This window comes from Drosophila guanche, unplaced genomic scaffold (genome assembly GCF_900245975.1).
Source record: "Drosophila guanche unplaced genomic scaffold, DGUA_6, whole genome shotgun sequence".
In the NCBI taxonomy this organism is placed as follows: domain Eukaryota; kingdom Metazoa; phylum Arthropoda; class Insecta; order Diptera; family Drosophilidae; genus Drosophila; species Drosophila guanche.
Genome location: NW_022995758.1, coordinates 999830 through 1024243, shown reverse-complemented (window position 1 = coordinate 1024243; position 24414 = coordinate 999830). Strand labels below are relative to the sequence as shown.

Sequence of the window (24414 nt, the reverse complement as noted above, 5' to 3'; positions counted from 1 at the left end):
GGGGGGGGGGGGGGGGGGGGGGGGGGGGGGGGGGGTTAGCATTAATCTGGAAATAAAATAAATAAAACTAACAGTGGAGAGAAATGGAAATGATTCGACTGCCGTCACACAGCGGCACACAGATCGGATCGGATCGGATCGGATCGGATCAGATCGCACCGCTTAGCTGAGAGCCAGGAGTGGCTCCAGTTCGAGTGGATCCGCCTTGGGACTCGCCTTCTTTCGATACTTCTTCTGCAACTTCGTCTTGGCCAGCTTGGACTTGGACTTGGAGGTGATCTTGGCCTTGCCAGCGTATTTGCCGGGCGACTGCTTCTGCCGGGCCGACTCCTCCTCGAGTGCCTTCTCCCGGTCGAGCAGCTCCAGCTGCTCAAAAATATTCTTCGGGTGGGGATGTGTGCTGGGTGCGGTGGCATTCTTGGCCGCATACACCACCACGAACTGGGAGAATGCCGAGTCCGCTGGGGTATTGATGTCGGCAAAGTCACGGAAGTTGGCAAATTGCTCCTCTGGGTAGGTGTACTTCTGGACAAAGCCCTCGCTGGGCCGTCCGTGTCCGTTGTTTGCGTCCCCGTAGATGTAGTCGCTGTTGTCCTCCGGATGGTAGGGCATCTCCTCCTCCGGGTAGAAGGTGCCGCCCCTCAGCACTCCAAAGTCACCGCTACCCAGAATGCTGGCATCGAAGTTACGCTGCTGCGGATGCACCTGCGACTGCTGCTGTGGATGAGGAAGAGGATGTGGAAGAGGCTGCACCGGCACCTGCTGCGGCTGCTGTTGCGGATGTTGTCCCGGCGCCAGTAGCGGCAGTGGCAGCGACAGGGGTGTGCTCTCCGAGACAGTGCCGTGTCCGTGTCCAAAGTAGGGCCGCGAGTGGCCCAGTGGCGGTGCCTCGTGGTAGAACGGGGGATAAAAGTTCTGGGCCGCCTGGCTGTGCGAGTCGGCGCCCACATCGGAGCGGGCCACCAGAGCCACTTTCGTGTTCGGATTGGCAATGGGACGGAACTGCTCTTGCTCTGGCTCCTGCTGGATGGGTGCCTGGAACTGCCTCGGCTGCAGCTGGGTGGTGGGCGGCATGTGGAAGTGCTGCTCCTGCGAGCGCAGCACCGTAATGGGGGTAAAGTCGTTCGGCTCCATCAGCATGTCACCATCTTCCTCTGGGAACTCCTCCGCTGCAAAAGAAAAGAGAAATCGATCAGTTAGAGACTTGGCTGCTTCAGTAGGTGGGAATGTGGATGTGGATGTGGACTTGACGGTGGATGCCACTCAAACCGAGTGCCGGCACAAGTGCTTGCTGCCCGCGGCTGCTTCGAGTGATGCGTGGCGGTGCAGAGGAAGACTCTTAGTGTCTGTGTGATGATGTTTGACATCAAGTGGTGAAATGTGTTGCCGAACATGTGCTTATGGGTCCATCATAGCCATAACGACAACGATGACTGACACCACGACAGAGACAAACGCTGACGCTGAGAAGGAAACGAAAGTCTTTCGACATCATTTCCGCTCCGATGAATCCCTGAAAAAAGGTCACACGGAAATGAACTTCAATCCAGACCCATGGATTTGTCTACAATCCGATGAACTATCACGATTCTCCTGTAATTGGAGACAAACTTTGCATGTCTTTGAGACACTTTCCCCCCCATTCAATCAATATTCTAAAATATATTCCAAGACTGGAGAAAAATTCATCGTGGAATCGTTGAACGGACTGCCCAACTTGTTGTCCATTTTAGCCTGGAAATTCTTTGCTAATTTTATCTCGGGTAAGGAACTCGAGCCCCTCTGTGTGTTTGACTGCTTGGAAAATTCTTGTAGCAGACTTGGACAGACTCCGCAAACTCGCCGCGAAGTCGTACGCCAACTCAATTAAATTCGTCCAGCGCGCTCTGGTCTGGCTCTGCGTCGAAGTCCGAGTTCAAGTCTGGCTTGGCTCTGGGAACTGGGATCTGTGCTGTGTGTGCGCATGGGGTCTGCTCAAGCAGTCAAATGTCGTATCGATAAAAGTCGATAATAATGTGAGCCGTGGCAGCGGCAGCGGCAGCTGGCATAAATTGTAAGCCGTCCCGTCCCATGTTCTAGGCATAAATGTTTTGGCCCCTCAACCTCTTCAGCCCCACTCGGACTCGGACTCCGACTCCGACTCGGACTCGGACCCCACCCTCAGCCAGGAGCTGGAGCCGGTGCCGGAGCGGAGTGGAGCGGAGCGCCTGCCTTTCATATGCTGCCTGCCTCCACTCAATTTTTGGTTTCAACACAATTGTTGTTGCTTTAAGTTGTTGTTGATTTTTATTTTGTTTTTTTTTTTTTTGGTGTTTATGTCTCTTTTTTCAGCTTCTCTTTTTGTTTGGAATTTTTCAGAGTTTTCACTGCATGCAATGTTGGCGGCAATTTCTTGGCCTGACACCCGCTGGTAATTTCTATACGCTCTCTCAGTGGGTATCGTGGCATTAGCAAGCAGTTCCATTGAAGCAGTTCCCGAGCTAACAAACCCTCAAGCAGTTGGAATTCTCAGGCATAACGAGAATAAGTGCACTGGTTGATTTGTTGTCACTGATTTCGCAGCCTCTCTGCGTAACATTGGAACTGCTTGCATTGGATTTTAAAGTTTTAGATTAACAATTGATTTTAGGTAAAGTTCCTATGACATTTGTGATATATCTGCCATGGAAGCCAGTGGCTCCGCAAGAGTATTCGGTGGTTCGGCCTCTCCCTGCCGCACTTCCTTTAATGTTGAGAGCTCTGCGACTGGCAAACGCTGAACATAATGAGTTTGTTAAGTGTAATTGGGTAGTGCTTTGGCTCTGCGGACTCCCGGCAAAAAGTCCGAGTATATTTTTGGCTTTTGCTTGTTTTTTTTGTTTATTTCTTTCTGTTTTTTCGAGCGATGCCTGATAGTGTTCGGTGCGCTGCCAGAAATGGGTCAAACACATCGAGCGATATGTCGTGTGGTAAGTATAGATTACTTTATTATTATTTATTTGCCTTGGTGGTGGCTAGGGGCTGGTGCCTAGTGTGACGGCTGCTGCACGTTTCGACCATTCGATTTGGCTAATTTAGAAAATTGCCTCGTTTTGTGCCTGGTGGCTGGCTGGCTGCTAGCTGCTGCCTGGTGGGATCTGAATCTGGCCACTGCCACACATAATCGATCAAAAGATACAAAAGACACCCAAAACAAATTGGAAAGCCATCGATCTGTGTGCATTTTCAATGCATCCAGAGCCAATAAACAAAATCAAAATCAAATCAGACAAAATTGTTGTGTCCAAGAGCATAAATTTGTAGTTTCTGTGTCTCTGTTTTGGGGTGTCTCATCAATCATCATTCGAAGCGAAAAGAGTTGCGATTGAACGAAAGAGTCAAAGCGGCTGCCCCAGCGTCAATAAAAAGTGAATAAAACAAACAAAAGTCCCACAAAAACACAAAGCAAATAAAACGTCACGAAATGGGGCTTTCTCCAGTCTTCCCTGCAGCTCAATTTTCACCTGATCTTCATGTGAGTATCACTCGAGACCGAGACTCTTTCTTCCGAGTTGTTTTCATTGCATTTATGTAGGTGAAGTGCAACAGCATGTGTCTCAGCTTTATCCTTTGGTTGGATTCTCCTTAATTGTATTCCATTTAATTTATGAGAAATTCACAAACTATTGCTGAGCTTTGGCAATTCCTCGAACAACCCCAAACTCACGAGTTGTCTAATTAAAATGGGAATTATGAAAGTGCTAAAAAGACAAAGCGCCATAAAATCAGCCAAAAGGAAAAGTGGAGTAAAGCAGCGAGAGAAAGGCATGAGAGGAGAAGGCAAGCAGAAGGTGCACGAGCGTTGGATATTAATTATAATTATATGTTTACACATATACAGATACAGATACAGATACAGATACGAGTGGGAAAAAGAGGAGCAGCAGTGTGGGGCACTTGTAACATGATGACCCTGATGACGATGTTGTTGCGTTCGAGTCTCTTGGCACGATTCGAGCTCCACTCTGGCCTGGGTACAGTGGGGCGTATATGCGTTAAATTGAGCGCGTCGTGCCCACAACCAACCATCCATCCAACCAACCAACCAACCCATGGGTGTGTGTGTGTTCGAGTGTGCTGCGAGTGTGTGCAAGCACCATGACATGGACATGTGTTTAGTCATTTACTGGCCACAATCCAGCGAAAATTGCACATTGCGATCGTCAGAGTCACCCGACAGCCAGCCATCCAGCCAGCCAGCCAGCCAGCCCATCGTCTGTCTGCCTTCTCGATGAGACTTCTTCAATTTCAGTTTTTGCTGATTGTATCTGATTGCTGTCAGCTGTGGCTTTCGGCGTGGGCGTCAGCCGTATAATTAACACATTGTTAATGTCTCTGTGTGGATATCTGCATTTGCATTTGTATCTGTGACTGCGTATCTGTCTCTGTGTGCTGCAATGTTCGCTGGTGTTTGGCTGAGCAATGAGGCAATTGGGCACGGGGGGAAGCGTGTCTAAGTGGGCGTTAAATGGCCGCCTCATTGCGTCCACCATTATCGTCGTCATCATCATCATCATCGCCAGCCTCTTGGGCAGGCCCACTTATCGCCTTGCACCAAGCGGACATATAATAAACGATCCCCAGCTGAAGCACCGCCGATGTCTGTCTGTACAGAGATGCAAATGAGCAGAGCGACTCCAGGAAGAGTCGCAGCAATCAAACTGCTACTTGGCATGCCCAATGATTTGAGTGTTGCTGAAGTGAACGAAGATGGTTCAGCAGTGCTGATAAACGACTTTCTGGGGGATCTACTCTCTACGGATTGTTTCTGGGGCATTGACTAGAATAGTTGTTAGCCTGTAGTTTGACAACCCACATGAAGAGCTATGATTACAAGCACAAGGTCACATTGCCAGAAAGCTGCTGACGTTAACCAACACTACCAATTCTATAGGTACTGTACCAGAACTGGAGAATATTGCAAAGACAGTTTTATTGAACGAATTCTGTTAATTCTGTGATGCATTTTGTGTAGAGGTAACGCTCCAGGGAGGACTCTGCCAGCTCTGTAGCAAGGAAACATTCAACTTATTGCAACACTCTCAGTACTTGGACTCCCCTTCTGCGCCCCCACATTCCCAGCCTCCTGCTGGCATCGTCGAAAGACATTCGCCAACACTTTCGTTGCATTTCCCAAGCCTCTCCATCACTCATTCAGCTCATATTCATTTCAGTTTCAGCCTTATCCATTTTCACCATCGCATCGCCTGGAGCTGCAACTTGTGGCTGCGGCTGGGGTCTTGGCTGTGGCTGAGTTAGCGGCTTGGGGGCACTCCCCAGTTAGAGTATACCCGCTCCTGCATCCCCTGTGGCAAGTCATCAGCGGGTCTATGAAATTTTCCGGCACTTTGTTGGCACTTACAGCACCGCATGCGTGTAAACACACCGATCAGGTCGTGGGTTGTTTCGTGTCTGTCTTCCAGTCTATCTCTGTCCCTGTCTCCATCAGCGTCTCGCTATGTGTCTCACTATCTCAGTTGCTGTCTCAGTGTGTATCTGTGTGTATCTGTGTGTATCATAAATTTCAAAATCAAAACGAGCTGCAATCGTCACTTTCACTGCTGCTCCGATCCACAACAGGTTGGGGGTATACAAACAACATAATTATGGGACGGAGAGAGGGAGAAAAGTACCGGGTATTATTCGTGTCTGGGAGCTTAGCTTTGACCTTTTGTCATTCAATGTCAGGCAGCCAATACTTTGACAGAGAACTTTCACTTTTTAGCGATCCAACAGCGATCACCGTGGCACAACCTTTTGTGCCCCATAATTCTGGATGGAGTGTATTTATTAGTCGTGATCGTTAGACCCACTCAAGTTGGGCAGCGGGGGAAGACTATTAAATGGTAGATGGGGTCTGGTCTGGTTTGGTCTGGCAATGACAACTGTCATCGTCGTGTCTAGGTTATTTATAAGGTCGTTTTCCAGCAGTGTCTCTTGCATTCGTAACGAAATGCTGGCAATTAGCTGCTTTTTATGTTACAATTTAATGACACTTTTGTCTACGTTTCTGTACACGTACATAAACCCCGGAGTATCTATCTATCTATGTATATTTCTCTCTCTCTCTCTCTCTCTCTCTCTCTCTCTCTTTCTGGTTTTTTTCGTGTCATGTTTTCCGCATTGAGGCGAGCCAACAACCTTGAAGTCGAAGCTGCAGTTGCACTTCATTTGTCTTCATTTGCAATTCGATTTGCACTTGACTGTTTGGCCGAAAAGAATCTGGCCAGAACCAGCCGCAGCCGCAGCCGCAGTTACAGCATCAGGCATGATGATATTGATGATCACGATGATAATTATGATGATGACTCAGCTTAAGCTGGTGCTGGTGCTTAGCCGGCCGGCTATGCACGCGGTCAATGTCAGGTTTGGTTCGGGGTGGGAGGCCTCACATAGAATTTATGCACACAAGTACACATGGATGTTTGTTTGGCTGAGAAAATGCAATCGGACGAGTCGTCGAGAATCGCATTTCAAGACAAACCACTTGCCAGGCAGTCAGGCAGTCAGACAGTCAGGCAGTCAAGCAGTTGGCCAAGCACATGCTGCCCATTAATTGTCAATAATAATTGCCGACACTGCGAGAGAGATGCGGCTCGGGGTTGCACGATGCTCGATGCTATAAATTACGAGGTGAGTGTGAGGGTGAGGCTCTGAGTGTGGCTTCAACTCCAACTCTAACTCGCAGGTCTCGTGGTGTTCATTATGTTAGAATAAATGGTTTCTATGCCATGGTCTGGGACAGTGCCTGGCAGTGTGTTGGAGCGGCGGCGGAGTGACACCAAAAAGCCCAGCCACAACCAACAACCAAATTCATGAAAACTGAGCAGGTGAGCAGCTGAACCAGCGAACAAGTAAACTTGACTGCCATTTACGATGTTTGCTGGCTGTTTGGATCATAATTAAATTTGCATTTTTCTCTCATCGCTGTGAACAAGCGTTGGTCGAGGTTGCAAGTCCAACTACAGCAAGGGGCACGCCCCAGACTGCTGCGTCGCACTTATTCATCTCGAGACCAAGTCGAAGGTCTCCTCTATCCATCATTCTGTATCTTGGGGAGTGCTCCCCCAAATCAATTCCTGCTTCCGCATGGGTCAAAGGCAACAAACCAAATGTGCGGGCGGCCCGGCCCAACCCTGTTCGGAGTACGCAGAGGAGCACACAGCTAAGTATCCATAATTGTCAGGCTTTTGTGTGGTGTACACTTGAACTTTAAAGTTCAGAGCGAGCAAAGAGAATGACATTTAACTTGGCCAGCAGAAGAGCTCACAAGAATTCTGTGCAAAATGTCAGGCAGCCGAAAAAAGAAAAAAAAACAGAAACAAAAGACTCAAGACACGAACCCACGAACCCACGAACCACAAACAATGATTTGTGGCATGGGAGTGGCTGCTGCTGCATCGATCGTGGATCATAGATCGCACTTCGGTTTATATATATATATATGCTGGATCCATCTTCGATTCAACTCGATTCCGTATTCAGTCGGCAAATTGGCATTCGCATCCAGTCGTACTCGTAGAATTACTTATTTCAATGCTCAATGCTAGAATGTCTATGGCTTTGTCTTTCAGTTTCTGTTTCTGTTTCTGTTTCTGTTTCAGTTTCTGTCTCTACTGATTGCTCACCAATTATGCCGGAGAAGAAGCAGCTTAAGACTGACTGACTGACTGACTTGATAAATGAGTCTGCTCCGATTTGTATAACATGATCTAACTTTAGCATTGGAGCTAATTTCCACACACGCGGCAATTAGCCATCTTTTAGCCATGAGCCAAAGTTAATTTTGGTTTCCATTTCAATTTCAATTTCTGTTTCAGTTTCAGTTTCAGTTTCAGTTCAAGCTTTGTGCTCCGATCTTCGTGTCTGGCATGGCAAAAACATGATCTCCATAAGCCATGCATAAGTGATTCGATTTTATGTGGTCTCTGTGCATGCCCCGACTGAGCAACTCCGACTATCCCGAGAGAGCGAGCTACAATTCCTATAAATCTTCCACTCAACGATTTGCTGGCTCATTGATTTATGTGTCTGCGGAGCAGCAGGCGTGTAACCATCCGTGATCCTCCCCCTCCTTCGGGTAGCCGCAAACAAATGCCTTTATTTATGACAACTTTAGTGCGGAGCCGCCTGCACTTAATTGAGTTGCCATTGCCGTGTGCACTCAATCTACGAGCAGTTCGAGAGTGTATCGCTCACTGCCTCCGCTACTGTGTTGCTGTTGCTGTGGCTGTGGCTGTGTTGCTTTAATGGCTCTCCCCCTAGGGGAAAAATAAGTGACATTATAAAGTCATAAAATGCATTCATTGGGCTCGCGTGGAAAGACTGCCAAAGAGGATGTTGGGGACCACAACGATGCACCTCAAGGTTAACGCAGTGTCAAGTGTGCGGCATTTGTTTTGGCTATAAATCCACAAAGAATTATATGTCCATTATCACGAACATAAGTTCTAGTTACTGCTCTCGTTCCCTTTGGTATTAAAAACATTCCAACTACTTTCCAACATTCTTTTAATAGCAACTATTCCTCCGCCAGTTGCGGTCATTCATTTGGCTATTACAAGATCCCCTATGCCTCGCTTTAAACGCCAGCTGTAATGATGTAACGATGATATTTCAATTTTAGAACCCACATATGACTTCCTTCCACCTGCCACAGAGAGATATGCACAGCCTTTCGACTTCAGGAAGTATCTTTCGCACTTGGGTCAAACTTGACTCCAATTCCCAGTCGCCATTCTCCAGTTGAGTTCTCATTGACCTCTCGCTTGGACTCTGTGTGTGTGTGTGTGTGTTATCATTAAGTTGACTCTGGGTCTGCCTCTGACCCCGGCATCGTCATTGAAATGATTCATTAAGCTGCAGTTTTACGCCAGACTGAGTTTTGCTTGTAATTAGAGCTGGGACTAGGGCTCGGGCTCGGGCTCGGGCTTGGGCTTGGGTCTGAGCCCCCCCATGGGGCATATTTCCGGCTGACATCAGGGCTATTGTGTTGGTTAATGGCTTACAATGCGTTAAGTGTTGTAATGACTATGACCCGAGGCGGGGCCATGAAGCTGGAACTGAAAATGGAGCTGAAAATGGAATTAGATCTGGGGCAGGCACCTGTTCTATAGAGCCACCTGATGCTCTCGTGCATCGGCTCTGGCGTTTGGCCATAACTCAATTTGTTAACACAATTCCCCAGCTGACAGAATGAAGCGTTGCATGCCACCTTTCAGCCGCACCATTTGCCACACGTCAACCGGAGATGGAGGGACAGGGACAGGGACAGGCAGGCAGCCAGGCAGCCAGGCAGCCAGGCAACTGGAAGTGGAGACTGAGACCTCAGTCTGACATTGGCCGCCCGATCGACTAATTGAACATGACATTTTCCAATAAACAACAATTACTTAATGTCCGCCCGTTCTTTGCCTTTGCCTGACCTTAGCCAGAGACTCTTTTTCGAAATCGTTTAGCTCTAGCTTTAGCTTCAGTTTCAGTTTGTGTTTTGTGTTCTGTGTCTTTTGGCTCTGTTAAAATGCCATAAATTATTAGCAGAGCAGACCAGCAGCTCAGCAGCATTGCTGTCGAACGATCTCTCTGTACTTGGGCTCTGCGATGAGCTTCAATGTCAAAACCAAGCCAAGAACAACAATGCCAAGCAGCTAAATGTCAAACATTTTGCCAGCGAATTCTTGGCCAGCATCTGTTCGCTGGCAATTGAATTTGAGGTACGGTACTCGTGGAAATGATTTGTTATGGCTTTTCACGAACATCAAATGCCAGCAAGCCAGTCAGCCATCGTAGAACAAGGCACATTAGCTGCTCCATTCGATCTGATAAATCAAATTTGTTCTATTCAAAATGCAGTTAAAGTCAGCCTGGTGTCGGGGTCACCATTTGGCAGGGGGACATCATGGACATCATGGAGATTATCGACATCTTGAAGGTTCACAACAAATATTTCAATGACAATCAGTGCAGACTCTTATGATATGTGGATTAGGCGATTTCCCTTAAGTACAAATTTAGAATCTACTCCGCTTGAGAGTACTACTCCTTCTTTTGAAGATCCCAATGTTGTGGCTGTTGAAATGTGCCTCAAAAATATACATATGATTCCCGTATACATTCTTTCTTTAACACCAACCCATGGAGCACTTAGGTTACAAAATGCACTTTTACCTCACCTCAAGATCATTCATTCCGTGTGGGTTTCTTAGACTATCTCAGCAGCACTGCTTAGAGACCAAATCTTCGATTAGGAGAAGGAAATGGGAAGAGTTCCTGTAATCCAAGGATGTAATGGGAAAGCTTATAAAACCACAGCGGGAAAACCCTGGGTGATGGCTGAAGCCTCGTGCATCTAAATTTAATTTTATGTCCCATAAATAATACGTATAAATCGACAAGCGACCGAATGCCGTTGAGCCCAATGAACTACGCAGCATGCAAATGTTTTGTATATTTAATGTATAACATTTTAGAGCTTGGCATATTTCTTGTCCTGTCGATTAAAGGGTATAGCTGCTGGCCTGCTGGCCTGCTGGCCTGCTGCTGCAAAAAAGAAAAGAAAAACGTTGGCAATCCGCTTGCCAACCACTTGATCTGCCATTATGTGTATTTGTTACCATTATTAATCTAATGAAACTGCCAGTTAGTCACTCACGCGGTGACTAGAGTGCCAGTGCTGGCGCGATCGCTCACCAACTTGGCTCGGCAACACTCTTGGCTGCAATGCTCTTGGCCAAGAGCAGTTGCAATGGCAAAACTGTGCGCTTTCCTGTGTGTATTTTTGCTAGTTTCTGTCGCAGTCTGTGGGTCTCCGTTTGAGTTTGAGTTTGAGTTTGCCTTTGAGTTTGTGTTTGCGTCTTAGTTGCTGGCAATAATAGCATTTAAATGGCTCTTTTAAATATTATTTATGACTTTGCTAACTGTTGCATGACATAAATGTGTGGCTTGGGCTGTTGTCGCTCCGTATCGCTGTATGCGACCCTCGAGCACTCTTCCACACATAAGAACATGGCCGAGGGAGTCAAACGAGGCAAACGGACAGACAGAGAGACAATTACCTTATTTGTAAATTATGTTTAGATCACATCAAATACGAGTACTCGTAGAAGTCGTTGGCAATGCCTGGCCACAAATGTGTAATAAATTACTGTATCGTAATCATTCTCGCAAGAACTTTTCCCATCGTTAAGTCTCATTAAAGTTGGTTGCCTTTGTCTCTGTCTCTGACTCTGAGTCTGACTCTGGCGTACACCCGCTAACGTTCTTCCCTATCGCGATCATCAACAACAACAACAACAACAACAGCAACAACAGACACATCATCAGTATCTGAGTGTTGTAGAACGAAGAATAAAGAATTTGTACAAATAATTATATATAATGCTGACTGGCCAAGGACGGGCTAGTTAGTTGCGTTTTGTTTCTGAGGTTTTCCCATTTTCATACTTTTATTCTACTGATTGACAAACTGACTGAATGACTGAATGACTGAATGACTGACTGACTGACTGACTGAATGGCTCGTTGCATGCCTCACTGATCATTGTGCAGCGGCTGAGCGCTTCGTTGGGCATCGCATTTGTGCGGCTCTACACTCCGAATGAAGTGTGTCTGCTTGTCTCTGGGTCTGTAGAGAACATGTACAAATGTAAGGAGAATAATGTATGTGGTATATCCATTCTATGCTCAGACCTATTCCATGTACTTTTCTGATCGCTTGTGCAATGCACGGAGCTGCGCCTTCGAGTGGGTGCCGTCAGTCGGTCGCCGATGCTGAGACAAAGGCAAACTCGTCTCTCTGTGGGGGCGATGGGCGGTGGTGCCTGGCGGTGGGGGCTGGGTTTTGGCTTGACGATCAGCCAGGGGTTGAGGTTGATAGTAGGGTGGGGAGGGGGAGACCTAGGTGTCTTGAGGTGGCGTGTGGTGCCAGCGCTCGTCGCACATATGATTGCATGTGGCAGCCAATCAAGTGTTGAAACAGATGTGGAATAAAAAACCCGAATGCGGTTCAAGTTTTCACTTCTCTTCAGTGTTTGTCAGGCAAACAAAGGTGTTGCTCAAGCCCCGCCCAACACTCTCTAAGAAAGAGGTCAAATTATAAGAGCGCAGTGCCAACGGATCTCTGAGCTCCCCAGGAAGTTATCGGAATAATCTATTTAGAAGCATTTCCCCCCACTGACGGCACGTGGCGCTCGAATCACTCTGCAAAGAAATTCAGCCTGGTGCAAAAAACCATCGCCAATATCTAATTATAATTACGAGAAAAATGGAAAGGAAAAGGCATCAAAACCGAATCAAAAATACATCACAATAAATGCCAAACAATCAGACAGCCATCGAGTTTAGATCTGATGAACTGTGCAAAATCCAGCTATGATTAACGATGCGGCTTTTGATTTCATTCCATTTCATTTCATTCGATTTGATTTGATTTGATTTGATTGGCTTTAACGGCTGTGGCTGTGGCTGTGGCACGACCCTTTCAAAATATTTACAGACAAGGGCGCACGCGCCCGCGCCCTAAGATTGCTATTTTTGTTGTTTTGTTTTTGCAACATTTGACGGTCACCGTGTGGAGAGTGGAGAGTGGGGGGAGTGGGAGTATCGAGTGAAATGGAATCAAATCATATGGAATGAAATGGTGAAAAAATCCATTATCATTACCATTACCAGTGCCAGATCAATGGGTTTTTTCTCCATGTCTGAATGGCTAATTAGGTTGCAATTGCAAACTTGGCGTATGCGTGATATATCAATGATACCGAATATCTCTGGCTGTGGCTGTGCCGCCAAAAATCATTGGGAGCACTGAGTCAGCACAATGCGGCCACAAACACGTTTCCAGGCCAAAAGCCCAAAACTGGCAACGGTGCGCGGCGATCCGCGATCCGCTGCCTGGAAGCTCGGGGGCCATGGCACGTTCAGCGGTGGGGACAGTCGGACAGTTGGACTGCCAGACAGGCACTCAATGTGCAGCAAACGTTTTACTCGTAATTCGTTTTGGGTTTTCTCTGTCTGTGTGTTTGTGAGTCTTTTTGGCCAACAAGGTGAAGGTTAGGCGACAAAAGCCGCCAGCTTATACGAGCACAAACAAAAAAAAACAGCAAACCAAAACCGCTAAATGCCAAAACTGTCGCCAAAGTTTTTTGTCGCCAATGCTCCGTGACCGATAGCGACCAACCTGTAATGGATACCCTCGATACCAGCCCATAAAAAAGAACCTAAACCCAATGCAAGGCTTATGCAAATTGCAGCTCTGTGGCCTGCCAAAACAATTTGCGCTCCGAATGCGGAGCAATTACATTTATTTGCAGCGTCTATATAGCAAGTATAAATGGATATATATGCAATGTATCTATAGATACTTTTCCGCTTGGCTCTTGTGGCGTTTAGTGGTAATTTGCCATGCAATTAATCTAATGACCGCACAAAACAAAACAGAGCCACGAATTTCAGAGAGACAAGTGTCTAGCAGCGATCGGGCAGTGAGGATTGAAAGTTCCCCTTTTGATCACCCAAATGGCTCATCACACTCAATCAAACCCCAAAAGGAAGCACTCGGAAAGTAAGGTTTTAACTGCTGATTGAAACAATGCTCGAGTCCGTTTAATAATCTCCAATCAACTGAGCTTCCCCATCGTCGATAATAATGATGTATTTTTGGGGGCTCTCTGTGGAAACATTGTAATCAGAGTGGAGCGCACTTGATGCCACGGCAAGAGAGAAAGAGGAACATTAAAACAACACTCGGGCCAGAGGGCAGTCATCAATATCAAGTGGCAACATGCCATAAAGCAAGTACAATCGCAATCAGAGTCGAAGTCGAAGAGTCGAAGAGTCGAACAATCCCAATACCCAGTCCTGAACTCCAACCCAAATGATGGCTGACATCTGTGTGCGGCAATGCAAACAGAGGCCCAAAATGATTGTTTACTCAATGGTGGGTTGGCTCATCCTCCGACTCTGCGGCAGCTGCTAAACTGATGTCTGATTGATTTTCGTTGGAGAGTGGGCATTGGGACAGGGACTGGCTCTAGGCTCTGGTCACTGGGCTCTGGGCTCTGATTACAACATTCCCTAACTGATCATTATGGGCATAACGCAATTTGCATTTAAGCGTTCAAATCTGTCTGTCTGTCTGTCTATCTCTCGTTTCTATCTGTCTTGTCTAACAGTTTGGCTGGCTTTTTGGGAAATGGAACGTTTGTTTTGTGATTGATTGCAAATGCCAGCGGTGCGTGTCGAAAATGGCCAAAATGTCCAATCGATCGGTGCGATCGGAGAGCGAGCAATTACGTTGTTTTCACTGCGAAAGCGAAAGAAGACATCATTAAGTTCGTATTAGTCGCTTGCCACATCGTCAGTCAGACACACAGACAGCTACATATATCCCCCCATTTTTGTTGAACAAATTGCGCCAAATATCCGAAAAAGCCAAGAGTTTAGCGCTTGTAACTGCGATCACAGTCCGAAGTGTTAGGACGAAAGCGAAAACGCACAGACACAAAACGCAATTAATCAGCGAGCGGACCTTCGGCTTGAAAGTCATCAAACCGAAGCAGGATTGCTCTTTCCGAAAGGGCACTTTAGGAGGGTAATCAGCTCGGATCTATGCTCTTGTTACTAACAAATACCAATTGGATCGATGTTTAGTGATGCACAAACCACAACAAAAGCTTGAAATGTCATGGCAACATTTCAATAGCAACACTGAATGAACATCAAAGTAGCATCCAAAAGAGAGGAATACCGACAACACCTATTACAGTAGCTCGTATATCCTCAAAAAACTAGTGGCGAAGGATCTATCGATCTAGTCGCGACAGCAACCTAAATCAACAGATCGAAGATACCCTCTCGAAGGGCATTCGTAGTCAATTTATGTACAAATCTGTGGCCCAGCATGTCGCACATTTTCATTCATTTATTTAATGTTGCAATTAAAATGCAATGGGAAGGAGAAAAAAAAGAAATAAATTTCAAATGTGCCGCTCCGCCGCGTGGTTCGCTGTGGATTTTTATTAATTTGCGGCCGCCACTTTCGCCCAATGTGGAGCACATTGGAGGGACTCCAGCGGTATTAATGAGTTGAGCTAATTTTGCTATACACGCCCCACCCGCCACCCGCCACCCGCCACACGCACCTGCCTCTCCGATTATATAAGCCAATAATACTCATCGATGCTAAACTGGAGTGTTATCGATCGTTGGATTTGCATAACTCGATGATCTACGATCGATTCGGTTTGCCCTCCTCTAGCCCCCCAATACACACTCCCCAAATCCTAATCGCATTTTGGGTTGTCGCTACCGTTCGGCGATGTCATTTGTTTTCCTTGTCGATGGCGGATCGTATCGCATTGGCTCGACCCATTGCCCAATTGAGTCTTGCCCTGGCTGATGGATGGCGGCATTTCTTTCATTCAACGTTTATTAACGAGTACATTTTGATTTTTGATTTTGATTTTGATTTTGATTTTGACTCCAATTCGCATTGCACAATAACGAAACGCAAACACAGACCCAAAAATGTGTGTAATTACACTCAGTCGGGCACTCTGAGGCCCACCGCTGCCCACCGAGGCGGTCTCCATTCGAACAGTTTGCTGAATTTAAAGGTTAAGCCTCACCATTTAAATTTAACAGCCCACCAAAAAAACAAAACAAAACAAAAACAAAAAAAAACACAATGCCCCGCCACGTCAAGCGATAAACGAAATGGGGCTTTGTTCCAATTTTATGCACTTACTTAGTTTGTTTGTCTGTACAGTACGGAGCAGTCTGTCCGGCTTGTCTCTGGCCAAAGTTCAAAATGTTAATTGCTGGCAAAAGGCAAAACGCCTTCACGGCAGTGGTCAGGAGAGCAGCCCACAGACCCCAAACCCAAGCCCGTAAACCAAAATCAAACTACAAAAGCGGCAACGTTAAGCCGATCAAGAGAACCGCAAAATACTTTGAAATGTGTAAAAGCCATTCTGCGCTGAGCTGGGGGAATCCCCTAATACGGTGGAACTTACTGGTGATGGAAAGAAAACTCAGGGAAAATTCCCCTTTTGCTTGAAGTTTGTCGATTAATTCTGTCATTTCATAGTTTAAGTGTCTCTCAAGATCACGTCAACAAGTCTCGGCCTGTGTCTGTCCCAAACTCCTTTCTAGTATCACACACACACTGTCTCAGTGTATCGATTTTCCGCAGTACAAGTTCAATTTTGGGGCCAGCACTCTTCTGGTCACCGCAACAACGCCCCCAGGCACACCCACGGGCTGCCACAGCTGGCTGCAACTGCAACTAGAGACAACAGCAACAGTAGCCAGAAAATTAAACTCCAACGGTAGCCCAAGAAGCGAAGTGATACAAAACACATGAAAGGGATATACAATTTAGTTTGGGAGACGCCGAAGATTGAATGCGCTTCAAATGAGGAAGAATTTGTTGCAGTGAACGCAGAATGTTTCAAAAAATATTCGAATACTTCCAATAGGAGTATTCCTTGAATCAGTTAACGATTTCCCATGCAGTTGAATGTTTAGATTGTGCATAAATGTTGAACCCTTGTGCTGTAGTTGCTCCTACAAATATTTACTATCGCCTGACGTGTAATTTGCCATAGATTTCGATTGATGCATTCAGTCAGTGCATGTACTCTCTGGTAGAGCATCGTGGTGCTCGCTCGTAAACATGAGACCATTGACAGGCCCAGATCTGTCTCCCTCAATGTGGGCCCCCAGGCAGTCGATCGGCAGTCAAACGGCAGTCGTCGTCGTCGTTGTCGATGCTCATAAATTGGTTAAATAATAAATTGAATATTGTGCGAGTACTCGTACTGATATATGGATATATGGATAAGAATGAGTGTGCCGAGCAAGTGTGTGTGTGTGTGTGTGTGTGTGTGTGGCACACAATACACAAATAATGTTGCATGCAACATCGATTATATGGTTTTGGTTTCGGGATTGGCACTGGCTATGGCTCTACCTCCACCTCTGTCTCTCGGCGATTACGTTTTATATGATTTTTGTATACGTCTTTTTTTGGGGCCTTTTCACTTATTATTACTTATTATTTGTATTATGCGAGGCGCGCTCATTAAATTTCATTCATTGTGCAAATGAACGGCAATTGTTCGCCTCGTTTTACGGACTTCAAAGCGAGCATCTGCGTGGTTGAGGTATGTACTATGCACGAGTAGGTGATGTGATTATTACATGTCTGAGAGCTAACCCAAATTGGGGGCTGCACACTCCCACTACCCCCCAAACATCATTACCATCAGCAAGAGCAGCATCATCATCATCATTATCATTATCATTATCATCAGGCCCAACATCTTTGTTGGCTTTATGGCTTTGGTGGCTCTTTGACAACTCATGGCTGGGAAAACTGTCACAAGGCTTGCGGTTGGGGGCTGAGAGCTGTGATGCAACCTGAGGTCTACTTGGGTTTGACTTTGTCTCAATGAGTTGCTAAATAAAAGTATATAAATATATATCCATGGTGTACCCACAAACATACTCATGTACATCTCAATTCTATGTCTTGCAGAGCTGATCATCTTCAGCTCCATCTTCGGCTCTGGCTGCATCTCCTTTGATTACAACACACTGCCGTATCGAGCATTGAAACGTAACTGGGCATTGTTTTTGAGCAGAGACAAATAGAAAATGTGTCTGGGAAATCTTTGTAGCAACGGGGATGGACGTACATACACTCGAACCTGTGGCACACTCACTCGCCTCATGACATAATGACACAAAGAGGGAGACAGCGCAAAACAGATGCGAATGCAGATGGAGTTGTCTTCAAGTTGGAGTTGTTTCGGAGTCGGGGTTGTGGTTGTGGTTCGGCGAAGAGGCCACAGGCCATGACAACGGAAAACATACGGAAGCAAGTGCAAAATGCGGTCTGTGGGTCTCCCTAGTCCCAGTCCCAGTCCCAGTCTCAGTCCAATCTCGAAGCTCTCCTCTATTCCAGTAATTGCTGAAGATGTCGTAAGCGCGGCGAGATGTCTGGGAAAATGTTATTTGATACCCGCCTTTGTCTCTCTCCATGTCACAGTTCCCTCGTATATCTGCCTGCATCTTTTTATTTTGATTAATTTGCTGCCTTTCTTTTGATGCCATCCGTCTGCTTTCGCCCTTTTGTTATATGGCTTGTTGGAGTGTTACTGACAAATTAGCAAGTTGGGCTGACGAGTATTCCCTTCCTTCCACAGCAAGTGTGCAGTGCGGCATGTGGGCAGTTGATTGAGCTTAACACCCCGAACACAAATGCTTAATATCCATTACCGATAATGATGAACCCGGAATGGGTATTAGATATAAATTCAAATTAGTTTTCACATTCGCTGATACTCTGTGGCCATTTCTTCGAGTTCGTAGAACTAGTCTGTGGCTGAAACGAGTCAACTCCGGATCCGAAAATCCGAACCAAAGCAGCAACAACGAAACCTGCAGCCAAAGTGAAAGCGTCGGGGCCACAAATCAAAGTCAGCAGCTGCGGCGCTCAACTTGACACTGGCCATTGGCCATTGGCCACTGATGGTCGACGGTCGACGGTCGACGGTTGACGGACTTTATGCGCCATAATTCTCGGCCACGAAGACAAAGACAATGCCCAGATCAGCGTAAAGACCCCGCCAAAGCTATATGGAGATGAAGACGCTGCTTAGAGATAGTTTTGGGAGGATGGAGAAAGGGAGTTTCACTTTCGCAGGCAGCTCTAATTAAGTCTCAGATGCAGAGGCTGATGCTCAGACAGACAAAAGTTGATGCAAAACGATTGGACTTACCATTTTGAGTGGCAGCTGGCGCTTCCTGCTGGGGCATGCCCATGGCCAGGGTGGCCACGGACAGCAGAGTGAGCAGCAGGCAGCCACCGATTAGCAATCGATTTGTGGCCGATCTTGTAGCTGCTGTCGATGGTGATTTTGGCAATGTTATTCCTGATTTTCTGCTAATGGAAGCTGCTCTTGTTGTTGGGGTTTTGAGGCTCTGGCTGCTTCTCGGGCATCTGCTCCTCGTGTTGGCCATCATTGTCGCTGCTTTTGCTCGATCGCTTTTGTTTCTGTTCTGCTGTTGAATGAATTCTCGTTATGATTACGTCTGTCGTCAGCTCGATGGCATTTCACTTTTCACACAACGAGGAGCGAGAGTGTTGTGAAAAAAACACAAAAACAGTTTGCAACAGCAGGGCAGCTGCAACATCAGCGGCAAAAGAAACTGCAACAAACGACAACTGCAAAGTGAAATTTCTCTTTCGTGGATTCAAGTGGATTTGGCGATGCAGAGTCCAAGAGCAAGTCGTGCCACAGCCTCACACACAAGTACACAAGTGGTATGCATGTGTATGTGTATGTGTATGTGTATCTGTGAGGTCACGCACTCCAGCAAAACGAGCGGTTGATACCCTCACTAGCTGGGAGTATGAACCAATCCTTTCAATCCTATCAATACCAAGAACACCGCGTAAATTAATTCAATCAATTCATACTTTGAGATGGAAACTTTGAAGTATATGTAAACAGACGACCCCTGCAGAAGACTAGGACCTGCAACTAATAGATTCTCGAACGGAGTAGAAGATTTGATAGTTCCGATTGTGATTGGGAAGCTTTTTACATATTTCTCCCACTCTTGGGAACCATCGGGTCTAAAATGTGGATTAATATTGGAATAATTACATTTAAATTTAGATTTCCCAGTTTGGAGAACTTTGGAGACTTTAAAATGCTTTCATGACCAAACAAAAGACTTTAATCGCTTATGGGAAAACGTATCCTTGCAGCGCTTCCCGAATGGGGATGGGCATGAACCGCTCTTCTAGGGTATTCCCACTTCGTTGGCTATTATGTTGTGCAGTTTTTCCAATGCCGTTGTTGTTGCCTTTTGTTTTTGCTGTTTTGTTATTGCAGCTACAGGTAAACTTTGCTCGTATGGCTGTCATCCTATCGACTTCGCATAAAAGTCATAAAAATAAAATGTATTTTGTTAAGCAGCAACCGCAGCAACTTGACTTGCAGCAGCTGCTCCCTGCTGGTGCTGCTGCTGCTGCCACTGCTACATGCAACGGCAGGCGGCAGCCAGCACTTTCGCAACAATTTTTGTATTTTGGCCAGTTTTCTAGTTATGGCCGCCTCGGCCATTGTTTAGTGCCGCTGTGCAGGAAACTATTAGCGCGGAACACACACAAAATCAAATCAAAAATCAAATCCAAATCCGACTCGGAGTCCGAACAGCAACAACAACCATGTTCCATTCGGTTATTTGTTAAATTGTACTGTAATTAATTTGCATTTCGTTATAATTTCGAGTGGTGCTCGTTGTAGTAATTATTTGTTTGTTTTTGTGTGTTTTTTCTCAATTTTGGTTTCTTTTTGGATTTTGTATTTGTTTTCTTATAATTTTCAAGCACTTTTTCCTCTTTTGGGCAGTTCCTGAAATGCGGAAATGGCGCGTAATCACGAATTCAACTTCAACTCCAACAAAAACAAAAACATAAACAAAAAACGTAAGCTAGGAGGAGATGTGGCAGAGGAAAGCGGAACAAACGCAGCGCCTGGCAAACAGATTCTAAACGCATTCAAATCGCGCCCAAACCGCGCCACGAAAATCGCCAGGAAAACGCTAGCAAACCGCTGTAAGTGCACACAAATTGCATTCTAAAACGCGCGCAGGACTTTGCGGCCGACTTCTGCTGCTGCAGCTTCCCATTTCCGCGCTCCTCACACACACATGCACGCAAACGAAAACACACGCATACACATACACACACAGGCACACGCAAAGTTAGGCAGCTCTTACGAGAGGGGGGTGGGATGTTGGGCGGGGGGGCCGGCGATAAGGAAGGAACGTCGAGCGGTCGACGGACGATGGCGGCTGAAAAAAACGCGACGTGTCTAGCGCTCGCTACGAACGCGGTCTGAACGGCGCGCAGGCGCCGACGTCAGCTTTTAAGGCGGCAGTGGCAGTGGAGAGCGCAGCGGCCGAGCTAGACACAGAGAGAGCGCGGGAGAGATAGAGAGCGAGAGCGAGAGCGAGCTGCCAACCACTGCCGCCTGCTGTATTCATGAATGAAGCACGGAAAAGAGGCAGGCATCGGAGACACTCACTCGATCAGCTGTGGCAGCCCCTTGGCTTCTGCGTCAACGTTTGCGGCTGTTGCTGTTGCTTTTGCTGTTGCGGCGCGTCTGTTTCTTCTCGTGCCCCACAAACCGGTAAATGTTGTACAACTGTTTTGTGCGGCTACTGCTGCCGCGGCAGCTACCGTTATGGGCGCTCTGCTCCGATCTGCTGCGGTCAGCACGTGACGTATCCGCCAAAACAGAACCGTTATGGGGATAATATTTGACCAGCTGTGAAGAGCGAGGGAAGGGGAATTAAAAATTAAAACCAGGAAGAGAATGCAGGGCAGAACGGCGATTGTGGAGAAACACTCAGTGAAGAGAAGGGAAAATGGAAAGGGAATAGACGAAAAAGCGAAAGCAAACAAAAAATTACCTTTGAATATCCGCAGGGAACTGATTCACATACGTAAACCATCTGTCCAGAATTAAATGTTTCATTTAAATTCGAAATATATAAAAGTATTCCTATTTTATTGAACATAACTAATCCATTGGAAGTTTTCTAGGAACTACTCGCTCTCTCCCTTCTGGACCCTTCTTTCTCTTCCCACTTTCCATAGCGGATCTCATCCTGAAATCAGGAACTCTAGTTGGAATATCTTACCATCAGCCCTAAGGGGCGTCGGTGGTGTAATGGTCAGCATAGTTGCCTTCCAAGCAGTTGATCCGGGTTCGATTCCCGGCCGACGCACATTTAATTTTTTTCTATTTTTTTCATCTCTTTCTGTATTTTTGGCGGCTTTCTTTTGGAATAGATCCTAATGGTGGTTATTATGGAAGCATGACTTTTATTTGAGTGTGTTTGGCGTACTCAACAGGCGGGATCACCATCTGATTAGCTTTGATTCATTTGTCTGCAGTTGATTATCCTCCCTTCTACATTTTTCCACTAGACCAAAGAAGGCGAACCCTCAAACTATCTCCCGATTGCCAAATACCCAATAAAGCCCTAACGCTGACTTCGGCATTCCCCCCACATCTGATTAATTTTGCTCACTCAATTCTGCTCGCCCTGACTAAACCGCCAAAAGGGACAAGCTAACAGGCCTGTCAGGTTTCATAAAGAGCCGGCGAGGAGCTAATTGATTGGCCCACCACAAGTGCTGGCAGACGAGTCATTAATCGGTTAGCCAGCAAAACATTTGAACTCGGCAGCGAGCACAGCAGCCGCTCGCTGCTATATTTATCCTCAAGTTGGGGCCGCGACATCATATTCGGCTGGCAGTTTTCTCACCGATTACACACTCTAGATGCGCATCGAACTTGGACTAGTTGCGACGTCATTAAAACTCCTTCTACACCATCGACTAGCTACCATTTACCTCCACTCGTAACTCGTAACCCTTATTAACCCGGGGGCCATGCACTCTTCGTAGCTGAGAGCCACTTCAAGCGCCAATCAGGTGTATTCCAATTCGGCAAGCTTGACAACTGAGAGCAGCCAAAGTAAGTATCTGAATATCGGCAACGCATCTTCAAATAATAGGAATTCTTGATTCATTCTGAACATATTTAGTTTTACCTTTTTTTTAGATGATTCCATCATTTTCGAGGGTAATTCTTCATTCCCGCTCTGGAGAATCTTTCTCTTTCTTCCGACTGGAATCTGCACCCGCCTGTACCATTATTTTCACTGCCATAAATATAGCTTCGTAAATATTCACACTTTGCATCTGTGTGTGTCTTTGTTGCTTCAGAGTTTAGCTTGCCTTGGCCAGGAGTTTAGGTTGAAAGTACTTCAATCTTTGGTGAGACTTTTGAGACCTTTGTCCCTTCATTCTGCTCAGACTGCTCAGTGCCCTAAGCTTTGTCATCACTTGAATAACTATCCGCCTCGGTGTATGTCAACCTCCAGCTTATATGGTCATGTGGGCGGTCTGGTGCCTGCGATGTTTGTGTCTTTGAGATACTTGGCCGACGACATGACGATGTCGGTCTCTTCCGCCAAGGCGCCGCTGGCTCTGAGCTCTGATCAGCTCCGCTTTAGGGGCTAATGGTGGGGCATTTTCCACTGTCGGGTGTGAACGGTAACGGGAGTAGCCGGGGGAGTGGGGTGGTAATGGCAGACAGCAGTCTGGTGAGTGCGGGGAGGGAACTTCGGGGAGTGAGTGAGGCCAGGGCGTGCCTCAAATCAGGCTTAAAAAGCAATTACGCACTCTTCGCAGTTGTCGCCGATGTCGATGTTGGAGTTGGAGTTACAGTCGAAGCGACTTCCTGCTCCAGGCCTCGCCAAATGTCTTTTTGCCAGCAGCCAACCCCATTCCCATTCCCATTCCCATTCCACATTTAGCCTGTCATTAAAAGATAGTTTTCTTTTCTGTTTTGGCTTTGGTTTTGGTTTTGGTTTTGTTTTGACGTTTTCTTCATTTTGGACAAGTTTTCCTCTTGGACTTGGGCTTTGGGCTGTGCGCTTCCCATGGCCCATGACCAATGCCTCACATGTGTACATAAATTTGCATCTTTCAGCCTGCCCTAGGCTGCAGAAGTAGAGCCAACGATTTATGAGTCTGCATAAGATATTAGGCTCAAAGTTGGGGCCACAGCAAATTGGCAGGAAAGAGTGCCATGAATCAGTCGCCCGACGGCGAGTGGGCGTGGGCAATGGAATGGCTGTGGTGGAATCCATTTTGAGGGGAAGTCGAAAGCATCTCCATCCCCGAGACGACGCACAGGCGAGCGGGAATTACATCGAACAGGAATCAAAGTGCAATCGAAACTGCAACTGCAACTGCAATTAAAGCAGTGAAATGCGTGTGTGGCATAATCATAATCGAGCCCCACCCCACTGCATCCTTGTCGCGACTACAGTCGCGGGGCGCTACAAAAAACAACAACCGAAATATAAATAATAATTGTGGCAGAAATTAATGAGTGCAGATACAAAGATGAAAAGATACAGAGACAGCGTCGAATCGGGCCAGGACTGGGGAAATTTATGATTTGTACGCCGCAAAGTGAGGGAGTGGGAGCTGTTCATGCAGCAGGGCAGGTCTCCATACATAATATCCTCTGACTAGACTCGGTTAGAATATGAAATGATGAAGTAGAAAGACAGGAGAAAAGAAGGTGAAGATTTATACAGTTCTATAATTTGTATAACAACATTGAAGTCTTCCAACACTGACTCCTATTGAAGCGCCAAATTCAAACTCTGAATTGCGGACTTAGCCAACACAGAAGCGCTGCTTTCACATGAATTGATAATGAACTTTACGCCAAGACGGGCAACAGTGCAGTCGAGATTAAAACCTTTAGCTTGTGCAGTCACCATCCAAAG

General features: G+C 46.5%; 1 protein-coding gene and 1 non-coding gene across 4 annotated transcripts; one reads left to right on the top strand and one right to left on the bottom strand.

Annotated features, from left to right (window-relative positions):
• Positions 1-56: 56 nt before the first annotated feature.
• LOC117590511 lies at positions 57-20927 on the bottom strand. Of its 3 annotated transcripts, none has more exons than XM_034283200.1 (3): positions 20815-20927; positions 18804-19086; positions 57-1169 (listed from the first exon to the last, which is right to left on the bottom strand). In XM_034283200.1, exons 2-3 carry the CDS (start codon positions 19045-19047, stop codon positions 163-165), a joined length of 1251 nt encoding a protein of 416 aa, XP_034139091.1. In that variant the 5' UTR covers positions 19048-19086; positions 20815-20927; the 3' UTR covers positions 57-162. The 3 variants fall into 3 exon arrangements, with proteins under 3 accessions (XP_034139091.1, XP_034139092.1, XP_034139090.1); XM_034283201.1 differs by lacking the exon at positions 20815-20927 and adding an exon at positions 12467-12468 and having other exon boundaries at positions 57-1164; positions 18804-19380; XM_034283199.1 differs by lacking the exon at positions 20815-20927 and having other exon boundaries at positions 18804-19381.
• An 829-nt stretch (positions 20928-21756) lies between these two features.
• Trnag-ucc lies at positions 21757-21828 on the top strand. Its single transcript has one exon. It is a non-coding gene; the product is annotated as a tRNA-Gly (tRNA).
• The last annotated feature ends 2586 nt before the right edge of the window (positions 21829-24414 follow it).